Source organism: Polypterus senegalus, chromosome 12 (genome assembly GCF_016835505.1).
Source record: "Polypterus senegalus isolate Bchr_013 chromosome 12, ASM1683550v1, whole genome shotgun sequence".
Taxonomy (NCBI): Eukaryota; Metazoa; Chordata; class Cladistia; order Polypteriformes; family Polypteridae; genus Polypterus; species Polypterus senegalus.
The window spans coordinates 157,557,305-157,569,030 of NC_053165.1; the positions used below are offsets into that span (position 1 = coordinate 157,557,305).

At 47.2% G+C, this 11,726-nt stretch overlaps 1 protein-coding gene across 2 annotated transcripts in view; it reads left to right on the top strand.

The window, feature by feature from the left end:
- The window catches only part of LOC120540007 (transforming growth factor beta receptor type 3-like), a 47,076-nt gene extending 37,048 nt beyond the window's left edge, over positions 1-10,028 (top strand). For both annotated transcript variants that reach the window (XM_039770446.1, XM_039770445.1), the window contains 5 exons: positions 1,229-1,361; positions 1,826-1,885; positions 4,778-4,885; positions 5,024-5,135; positions 9,724-10,028. In XM_039770446.1, coding sequence (XP_039626380.1) covers positions 1,229-1,361; positions 1,826-1,885; positions 4,778-4,885; positions 5,024-5,133 — 411 coding nt within the window. In that variant the 3' untranslated portion in view covers positions 5,134-5,135; positions 9,724-10,028. The remainder of the gene's footprint in view (positions 1-1,228; positions 1,362-1,825; positions 1,886-4,777; positions 4,886-5,023; positions 5,136-9,723) is intronic.
- Positions 10,029-11,726: the final 1,698 nt, after the last annotated feature.

The following is an 11,726-nucleotide window of genomic DNA, read 5'->3' on the forward strand; positions in this document are numbered from 1 at the left end:
CAGGAAGCAGCACCATGTGATATGATAGATATAATATGATGTGATGCAATAGGATACAGTAGGAAATATGCTATAATACAGTATATATTATATCATATTGTACTAAATCATATCACATATGTTCTCATATTGTCATGTCATATCATATATTCTATTATAGTGTATCAGATCACATTCTCATATTGTTTTATATCAATTCATATCATATTCTTACATGGTACTATATCATATTGTCATATTGTATTAAATTGTATTACATCATGTTATATCATCTACTGTATCATATATTCCATTATAGTGTATCATATTCTCATGTCAGTTGATTTGATATATTATCATATCATGCCATATCATATTGTCATATCATGCATTGTATCACATTATATCATATATTGCACCATATCTCCTATCATATTGTATTAAATCATATGCTCATAATGTTTTATATCAGTTCATATCATATTCTTATAGGGTACTATATCATATTGTCATAATATACATTGTATCACATCATATCATATTATATAATACAATCACATTGTCTTATCGTATTGTATCATATCATATTGTCATATTGTATTAAATCATATTACATCATGTTCTATCATATACTGTATCATATATTCCATTATAGTGTATCATATTGTCATTATCAGTTCATGTCATATATTATCATATCATATATTGCACCATATCTCTTATCATAGTGTATTAAATCATTTGCGCATAATGTGTTATATCATATCACATCATATTGTATCGTATCATATCATGTATTGTCATATTGTATTAAATTGTATCACATTGTGCTGTCATGTCATATATTGTATCATATATTTTATCATAGTGTATCATATCATATTCTCATATATTGTCATGTCATGCATTGTATCACATCATATATTGCATCATATAGTCTATCATAGTGTATTTGATCATATTCTCATATTGTATCACATCATATATTGCATCATATAGTCTATCATAGTGTATTTGATCATATTCTCATATTGTATCACATCATATCATATCATCATGGTATTTCATTCTCAAAACCAACTCATTCCAAATTAGAGGTCATGGGGAAAAAGCACAAGGCAGCCAATCACGCAGAGCCAATTTAGAGTCACTGCCTAGCCTGGCATGTATCTTGAGTGGTCCTCTAGTGCACTTCGGCTCACGCTGTCCCACCCCCCCCTCTCTCTCTCTCTCTCTCTGTCCCTCACAGTGTGTTTCTTTAGATGACGTCTGCACTGGCCACACAGCGCCTCCCTCAGGTGATGCCCTCAGTGGCCCGTTTGGCCGGATCCTCTCCAAGCCCATAGTGGTGACAGTAGAAGGGGGAACAACGCAGTCTTATGGTGAGTTCCTTCCTCCAGTAACATTTCTTGTCCAGACATTGGCCAACCTCCGGGTTTCTCAGACTCTGTCCTAATAACTCACAATCAAGTTTTCATTTTCTTTTCCCAAACGAGCAGAATAAGAAAACAAAGCTCGATTGCCCGCTGGTTTTAAAAAAGCCACATTGGCTTGGTGGGGTGTCACCCGGGGTCTCAGTACCAGTCCTTATCCTGTAGTTGGCACCAGAGAGTGGTGACAGGCCACATGTTGGTCGGACATGCAAGTAAGAAACTCCCTGACAATACAACAGCGACGGTGAGATGTGGTCCTTGTGAGCCATGAGTGGGGTCATTCGGATTCGTACCCACCTGGCACTGCACATCCAGCCCTACGACACCAGCACTCTCATTAAGGACAAGCCAGGGCTTTTGCACCATTAAATCACTTTTTAATTTTTTGTTCTTCTTTTTTTTTTCTTTTTAAGAAAAGAGGACCGGAATGCTGGGGACCAAACCCTCTGCCAATTCTCCCCTCTCTGCTTCTTGTAAGTATCCGGCTTCTGTGTGTCCATGACCCCTCCATAGTCCACTGTGTGCCACATATGGCCTGGGCTGGTGCCACACCCCTACATCACCATGGCAACACAAAGCTGTCGTGTGAAAAAGTAAGGGCACCCCATGAAATGTTTGTGTTCTTCTATTTGAAGATATGTGGACCTCCAGATTTTATCTTCATTTAAAAAAGACCACCAGGTAAACTGGGAGAAAAAACAACGAAAAGCTCAGAGTACAATAATTTATTCAATGGCAAATAAACAGACATGCCATTTGGGGGGGGTGTATAGTATGCCCTCCCACCCCATGGCCCTCAAGCTGGCATCTCTAGCAGTCCCTGACATCGAGTAGCAGAGAGGAGCTTTGTCCCACTCTTTCATACAGAATTCTTTCAGCTGTGTGATGTTTGAAGGGTATCTCATGTGCAAAGCCCCCTAACCCCCTGAACCCCTAATAGCATCATGACGGGCTTTGACTTGGCCATTCCAGAACTCTGTTTCTTTCTTATCAGCCATTCCTGGATGGACAAGGTTCGGGTTGTCTTGTTGAAAGCTTCACTTTATGGTTGAGCTTCAGTCTTCTGATAGGTGGTCTCACATTATCTTCCAGTACCCTCTGCTACAACAAAGAACTCCTAATGGATAATATGATGGTGAGCTGCCGAGACCCTGATCCAGCAAAGCAGCCCATGCCAGAACATCTCCGCCACCATCCTTTATAGTTGCTCTCAGGTCCTTCTGCTCAGATGCTGTCTCTGGTTTTCTCCAAGCACGTCTTCTGATACTTTGACCAAATAACTGATCTGTCCCAAGCACATTGTTCTACAAGTCCTGGTCCTTGCCCTGGTGTTTGTGGCCTAACCTTAGTCTTGCCCTGATGTTCCTTCTGGTCTCCTCCTGCCATTCCTCCCACATAGATCTCAATTTTCCAGCCCCTTTCCAATGGTCGACTCCTTCACTTTGGCATCAGCACTGGCGAGACCTCCCTGTAGGTCCTGTGATGCAATCCTGGTGTTCTTGGAGACTTGAGTCAGCATTCTATGTTCTGCTTTTGAGATGAAACTGGTTTGGGGGTCCCTGACCTGGACTTATTGCCGATGGTTTGAAATCTCCTCCACTTGTAGACAATCGTCCAGTTCCAATTTGTGTGGAGATCTTTTGAAATCCCTTCCCAGACTGGTGGGCTCAGAGAGCTCTTTCAGTCTTAGTATGGTGACAACACCCACCTCAACAACAAAGAGAAGGACAAACCCAAATATCTGAGGGTTACATAAGAGGATAGCGTTGCAGGAGATCCTCTCTGATGGTGCGCTAATGGTGCACTCCTGCTTCTAATTAAATGAAGACCAAATCTTAATCTGTTCACATACACCGGTCAGCCGCAACATTCAAAGCACTGCCAGGTGAAGTGAATCTCCTTGATTATCTCGTCACAAAGACACCCATCATGCGTCAAGGGTGGGATATAGTGGGCAGCAAATGAACAGCCTGGTCTGGAAGGTGACGCGTCAGAAGCAGGAGAAATAAGCAACTGTGACAAGGGCCACCACATTGTGATGGCTTGTTGACGGTGACAGAGCATCTCCAGGACGGCAGATCTTCTGTTGCAGACCATGGTTGTGGCACCCGTATGCCATGATGGCGGTGGCCTCTTTCAGCAGGATAATGCAAAAAGTTTTTGGAATGGTTTGAAGAGCACGACAAAGAGTTCAAGGTGGTTGACTTGTCCTTCAGGCTTTCCAGGTCTCAATCTGATCGAGCATCTGTGGGATGTCCTGGAAAAACGAGTCCAACCCATGGAGACCTCACCTCGCAACATACAGGACATAAAGGACCTGCTGCTGATGTCTTGGTGTAGATACCACAGGACACCTTCACATGTGTTTGGGGGGTCCGTGCCTTGATGGGCCTGCTTGAGGGAGGCCTACAATATTAGGCAGATGGTTTCAATGTAGTGGGCAATTTGTATATTGTTTAAAAAAAAAAGAAAAGCCATTTATTATGGGGGCATTTACTTTTTCACATGACTGTGTATCTGGCATTCCTGGAGTAAATGCTGGCCTGCTGTGTGTGGTCTCCTTGCAGAAACATCAAAATTCTAATGAAGGGTTACATCCTGAAGGCCTGTTGTGTAGCCCCCTACTGGCTGACTGCCGCAATTGACTCACCTCCTGCGTGTGAAAATTGACTTGGCAGGGGTCCGTGTAGGAAAGACCCCCTTATATTTACGAAAACCAACACCGCAGAGATCTTCCCATACTAACTTGGCTGTATTTTGACAATATTGAGAAATGATAAGTTGTGCTGAGCGGAATAGCCCCTCCTCATTAGTAAGTCTTTAAATGTTAAATGATGGGTGCCAGTTGCATGTGCCATCTGACAGAGCTTGGCACATGAGCACCAGTCCTGCACCATGGGCTCATCTGATGATAAAACCATTTAAAATAAAACAGCTTGTCATGCTATCTGCTAAACACTGATGGAGGGTGTGGTTGGAATGAGCCCCACCTCCCATTACTGAAGAGCTGCTCTCTGATTGGATATCTTTACCCTAGGCCCCACCCTCACCTTCTTGTCTCCTTCTTGACATCATAGGCTGTAACTCAGCTGCCCTCCACTGACCACTTGCCACCCCAGCCATGGGATGGTCACAGATAATTAGATAATAGGGTGTCAGTCTTCTGCCAAGGTAACTATGCCACCCACTGACATTGCCTCCGGCCCCTCCTCCATGTTGTTCTCTACAGTCGTCCCATGCTGCAGGTTTGCGCACATTGCCCAGTGCTGCCTGCCATATCAGACCTCATGTTGATCCATCTCAACATCTTCTGGCCCCCTCACTGTTGACCCATCATATTGACTCACTGTCTCTGTCTTGTACAGACCTGTTGGCAGGCCTGGAGACCCCAGTGGTGGTTGGCATCGCGTCTGCTGCCTTTGTGATTGGAGTTTGTCTGACCGGAGCCTTGTGGTGCATCTCTTCAAGAACAGGTACCTCCAGAAGGCAGGCAGGCAGATGAGAGTATGCAAGAAGTGGGGGACAGGGCCTGGGTCCTGGGGTGAGGAAGGAGGGGGATTTTGTCAGCCTGGGCTGATGTCACTCCAGCGTCCCCTCTCTTTTCCACACAGATATTACAAGGCACCAGTCAAGGACGCCCCCTATGGACCGAAGGGTTAAAACCACTGAAGAACCTCAAAGCCCCACTTCAGGCTCAGAACAGATGAACAGCTCAGTGTAGAGGTGAGTAGGGTAGCACACCTGTGGAGTCGGGGCACTCTCTAACGTGGGGTACGGTAGAGGGCGACATCTGGGTCAGGCCACTCATTGTTGGGGGTTAGTTGGGCAACCTTGTCTTAGGATCAGTAGGTCAATGCCAAGGGGCGTTGTGTAGTATAATCAAAATGTCCTCCCATTCCTTTTAGGGTTAGTCATTGACATCTCAAGGAGACTTTTGTGTAGTGTCACTTCACTGGTCACCATTCACTTCAGTGGTCACTTGTGGATGAAAACCTTGGCATTGGAATTTGGCTTCACTGGAGAGTTCTGTAGTTTGACCACAGTGTCGGCCATTTTACCTCAGTGGGCAGTTATGCAGCAAAGCCAAGGTGGTAGGGCCCTCTCACCACTACTCTACGATGGAGGTTAACATCCAGGTCGGGTCGCTCATTGTGGAGGTGAGGTGTACAGCGTTGGCTTATGGAGAGTAAGGTCAACACTGAAGAGAGTTGTGTAGTATAATCACAATGTCCTCCATCCTTGTGGATGTTAACATCTGGGTCAGGTGACTCATTGTGGAGATGAGTTGTGCAGATTTGTCTTTGGGTTAGCAGCTTGTGAAATGTAACCACAATGGCTGCCATCCCTGTCAGGGTTGGCCATTGATATCTGAGGAGTCTTGTGTAGTCCTCGCCTCACTGGTCGCCATTCACTTCAGTGGTCACTTGTGGATGGAAGCCTTGGCATTGGACTTTGGCTTCACTGGAGAGTTCTGTAGTTTGACCACAGTGTCGGCCATTTTACCTCAGTGGGCAGTTATGTAGCAAAGCCATGGTGGTAGGACACTCTCACCACTACTGTATGGTGAAGGTTAACATCCAGGTCGGGTCGCTCATTGTGGAGGTGAGGTGTACAGCCTTGGCTTATGGAGAGTAAGGTCAACACTGAAGAGAGTTGTGTAGTATAGTCCCAATGTCCTCCATCCCCATCACTGCTGCCCATTTACATCAGCAGACACTTGTGGAGTGCCACCTCACTGTTCACCATTCACTTCAATTGTCACTTTTGGATTTCAGCTTCAGTTTTGGTCATTGACTTCTAGTGGAGGTGTTTAGCCTGACCACAGTGTCGGCCATTGACTTTAGTGAGAAGTTGTGTAGCAAAGCCATGGTGGTAGGGCACTCTCACCACTACTGTATGGTGAAGGTTAACATCCAGGTCAGGTCACTCATTGTGGAGATGAGTTGTGCAGCTTTGTCTTTGGGTCAGTAGCTGATGAAATGTGACCACAATAGCTGCCATCCCTGCCAGGATCAGCCATTGACATTTGTGGGGACTTGTGGAGTGCCACCTCACTGCTCACCATTCACTTCAGTGGTCACTTGTGGATTTCTGCTTCAGTTTTGGTCATTGACTTCTAGTTGAGGTGTTTAGTGTGACCACAGTGTCAGCCATTGACTTTAGTGAGAAGTTGTGTAGCACACCCATGGAGCTAAGACACTCTCACCAGTACTCTGCTCTAGAGCATGACATCTGGGTCAGGTCACTCATTGTGATGAGTTGACTTTCATTGTCTCGAGGCTCAGCAGAGAAAGGAATTCTGTAGCATTGTCTTCTAGTCAGAAGATAAATGCTGAGGAGAGCTGTGTAGTATAATCGTAACGTCCACCCTCCCTGCCAGTGCTGACATCATGTGTAGTGTTCACTGTTCACTTCAGCGGGCACTTGTGTATTGCAGTCTCTGTTGTGGTCATTGGCTGCACTGGACAGTGGTGTAGTTTGACCACAATGTCAGCCATTGCCCTCAGTGGGCAGTTGTGTAGCACAGCCATGATGGTAGGGCACTCTCACCAGTACTCTGCGGTGGAGGTTTACATCCAGGTCGGGTCACTCATTGCGGAGATGAGTTGTGCAGCTTTGTCTTTGGGTCAGTAGCTGGTGAAGTGTGACCACAATGGCTGCCATCCTGTCAGGGTCGGTCATTGACGTCAGAAGAGACTTCTGGAGTGTCACCTCAGTGTTCACCATTCACTGCAGAGGACACTGGTGGATGCCAACCTTGGCATTTGGCCTTTGACTTCAGATGGGATTGGCACAATCCCACTAATGGGCTGCTACGTGGGGTGAAGTGTGGGTCAGGGCTGAGGTTGAGCTGTGCAATATGGTCTTGGGGTCAGAAGACCAGTGCTGAGGAGAATTGTGTGGTGGGACCATAATGTCAAACCACTGATGCCCATGATGAGTGTAAGCTCAATGTTCACCATCATTTCAGGAAGCAGTCGTGTATTGCAAACTCAGTTGTGGTCCGTTGTGTAGTGTGACCACAGTGTCAGCCATTCAATGCAGTGGGCAGTTATGTAGCACAGCCATGATGGTAGGGCACTCTCACCACTACTCTGTGGCAATGGGTACTGTCTGGGTCGGGTTGCTCATTGTGGAGATGAGTTGTGCAGCTTTGTCTTTGGGTCAGTAGCTGATGAAATGTGACCACAATGGCTGCCATCCCTGTCAGGGTCGGTCATTGACGTCAGAAGAGACTTGTGGAGTGTCACCTCAGTGTTCACCATTCACTGAAGAGGACGCTGGTGGATGCCAACCTTGGTGCTGACCTTTGACTTCAGGTGGAGTTGTGTGGCATACCCATGGAGTCGCCACAGAAGACTACTGGATTCACTTGAGGATTATTTGTGTATTGCATCCTCAGCTGTGGTCATTAACTTCAGTATCTTCATGGTCCATTTGCCCTCAGGGGTCAGTTGTGTAGTGTAACTCAATATCAGCCTCTTTACATCATTGGAGAGTTTTGCAGTGTACCCTCGGTGATGGGCATTGACTTCAATGTGCAGAAGGACGCAGCATGTGCCATCAGGCCACTTCAGATGGTCCAAACTGCAACCTACCCATCTTGTATTGAACCAGCCAAGACAGACGACGGTCCCAACTCCTCCCTTCAGGTCACCACAGTGCCGCACACGTTAAGTTCGGATCCCTGATGCTTGCCTACAGAGCAGCCAGTGGGTCAGCCCCCTTAGTATATGGAGACCCCGGTGAGGTCCTGTGCTCCTTCTTGTCCACTCAGGTCTGCCAGTTATCAGCGTCTGGTGATGCCACCTTTGTGTGGTATCAAGTCTCAGTCCAGACTTTTTCATTTGTAGTTCCTAGTTGGTGGAGTGAGCTGCTGACCCCTCGACGTGTTTAAGAAGTGATTGAAGACCCCTCAAGTTCTGTTTTATCGGTCTGTGGATTTCTCTTATTGTTCATTGATCGTTTTTTGTTGTTATGCCAGCTTTACAGCTCTTCACTTGCGGTACTCCTCAGTCCTGCTACTCAGACTGATGTTACTTGATGAGGTGGACTTCCTTTGTAAGTCACTTTGGATAAAAGCTTCTGCTAATCAAATACACAGAAGTGTGGAGTCTGGAGGAAGTACTCGTAGATGGGAGCCATGTAGGGTATAGCTGCTTAGCACCCCTGGGGTGTGGGGGGTGCCTGGTGCCACCTTGGCATCGAGTGAGAAGTTGTGCAGCATAGCCAGGGCTTAAGGGTCTCGCCGTAAATGAAGTTGTCTATTGTGTCATTGAGTGGTGGTAGCTCAGCAGAGTTGAGTGAGTAGTTGTGTAGTGTAACTGGGTGGGCTTTCCATTCCCTATAACGGGGAGCTTTCCAAATTAGACTTGAGGTCCGACGTCTCATTTGAGATTATCTGTCAGGTTATTCTGTACTTTGTGGACACCAGTGGCCGTGTCCCGGTACGCAGCATAGACTCGGGTTCTGACGGGCTGTGATGCTAAGGGGGCTGCTAATGGTGCCCCCTTTGGTGACCACCGATTCTAGCGGCCCATCATAAAGTGGAGGCGTTGATGCTCAGGATAAGGGGTTTGGTGAGGTTCAGGTAACGTAATGGTGGCTTGTGTAGGCCCTTCTTGGGGTCCGGACAGTTTGAAGTGCAATTTCACTTTAAAAGTTATGACACTCCATTTGGACTTGCATAGCTTATGGTTAGGATGACACTGTGGCATCACCTCAGCCCAGACCACCTACTGAAGTGAACAGCTGTCCATAGTGGTCTTATAGTGGTCTTCAGGGCCATTCAGAAGCTGTGAGGTCCAGTTGGGTGGCCAGCTTTAAGGGCCAAGGCAGGCAGCTTGATGTTTGGAGAAGGAGCCGTGTCATGTCGGGCAGTTTAGTGTCGCACTAAAGGGACAGACAGGCTGTGACCCCATCTCCCCCTTGGAGAGCTGACTCTCCCTGCCTCCACTCATACTTTGTATAGTGCCTTTCACAACAAGGGTATTATTTTTTTTCCCTACTCTCTAGGAGATCTGCAGCCACAAAATGGACCCTGATGATTTGTAAAATTGTTAAAAGTCCTCCGCCGTCACCATTTCTGTGTTGTGCCTTTAGGGGTTGGCTGCTTAATCCCACCCCACAGCATCAGCAGCAGTGGATGCTTTAAGGACCCCTTGTGGCGTCTTTGTGGTCTGTCTTTGTTAGAAGCTGGAGTTGGAGAAGTGGGCGGGTCGGTTGGGGGCGTGGCTAAGATAAAGAGGGCGGGGTTTGAGCTCAAGGCTCTGACGTGTGGGCGTGGCCCTCTCTTTGCTTTGTCATTCAGCTCGGTGATCCTCAAGGAAGCAGCTGCACTTTATTCCTCTCCCGACTCTCCCGCCGTGTCCCTGCGCTCGTGTTGTGGCCGTCCACGTCGACTGAAGGAGCGCCGGCTTGGCTCGTGGTGACAACCGAGATGACACCGTGTGGACTTCTGGCACACGCTGACTGTGCAATCTGAGGACCAACAGGAAATAAAAGAAACGGAAAAAAAAAATCCAGGGATGTTCTTTTGTATCATTTTTGGTTAGTTTGTATGGCCTCAAGTCTAGCTTCATACTTTATTGTAATAAATCTTTATTTTAAATGTGATCACCATTTGTGCGTTTCTTACTTTTTTTTTTTTTGCATACGGCCATCAGAGAGGCACCTTTGTTAACCCTTTAATGGGTCGTGGGCTATCTTTGTGATCCCGTCTGCATGGCATCATGAAGTCTAACGCTGTGCGGCTTTGTGACGTCCTAACTTCTCTCTCGTCAGCCGTATTTCCAAAAACACTAAAGGAGGAGAAGTAAAGAAAACAAAAAACTTCAATCTCTATAATAAATATACTGCTCAAAAAATTAAAAGCACCCTTTTAATGAGAGTAGGGCATCAAGTGAATGAAACTCCTGGGCTATTGAGCTGGTCAGTTCAGTAGCAGAGGGGCTTGTTCATCAGTTTCAGCTGCTTTGGTGCACTAGAGGGGCAACAATGAGAGGACCCCCAAAACAGGAATGAATGGGTTAACAGGTGGAGGCCACTGACATTCCCTCCTCATCTGTTTTGTCACTCATTTTGCATTTGGCTACGGTCATCGTCAATACTGGTGGCATGAGGCCATACCTGGACCCTACAGAGCTGGCACAGGTAGTCCAACTTCTCCAGGGTGGCACATCAATATGTGCTTCCCATTGCCAGAAGGTTTGCTGTGTCTGCCAGCACAGTCTCAAGGGCATGGAGGAGATTCCAGGAGACGGGTAGTTACTTTAGGAGAGCTGGACAGGGCCCCTCGTAGAAGGTCCTTAACCCATCAGCAGGACCCACTGGTATCTACTCCTTTGGGCATCGAGGAGCAGGATGAGCACTGACAGAGCCTAAAAAATGACCTCTAGCAGGCAGGCCACTGGTGTGAATGTCTCTGACCAAAAAATCAGAAACAGGCATCATGAGGGAGGCCCGACGTCCTCTAGTGGGCACCGTGGAGCTCGATTGACATTTGCCATAGAATACCAGAATCGGCAGGTCCACCACTGGTGGGCGCCCTGTGCTTTTCACAGATGAGAGCAGATTCACCCTGAGCACATGTGACAGACATGAAAGGGTCTAGAGAAGCCGTGGAGAACATTATGCTGCCTGTGACATCGTTCAGCGTAACCGGTCTGGTGGTGGGTCAGTGATGGTATATCTGGGGCGGCATATCCATGGAGGGGCACACAGACCTCTACAGGCTACACAACGGTAGGCACCTTGACTGCCATCAGTATGTGACTTTCCCCTTGGGATTAATAAAGTATCTATCAGGATGAAATCCTTGGCCCCATCGTCAGACCCTATGCTGGTTCCTCCCGGTATATGACAGTGCCCGGCGTCATGTGGCGAGAGGATGAAGGAATGGATACCATTGGCTGGCCCCCCTGCTCACTCGCCTGACGTCAATCCAGTAGAACACCTCTGGGTGGGACATTATGTTTCGGTCCATCCGACGCCTCAGCCTGTCCAGGAGCTCAGTGATGGCCTGGTCCAGATCTGGGAGGAGACCCCCAGGACACCATCTGTCATCTCATTAGGAGCATGCCCCGACATTGGGGGGGCCATACAAACTAGCGAGTACGATTTGGAGTTGCTGCAATGAAATTTCAGCCCAATGGACTCCCCTGCCTGCCTGCTGCTGTGTCATTTGCTCCCTTTGACTTTCGGGGTGTCTTTGAGTTCAGCCCTCTCTCTGTCGGTTCATCGTTTTCATTTCCATCCTTTCGTTCCTCACACATCACCATCTCAGTCCAGATCAGTAGAGACAGCCAGCAGGAT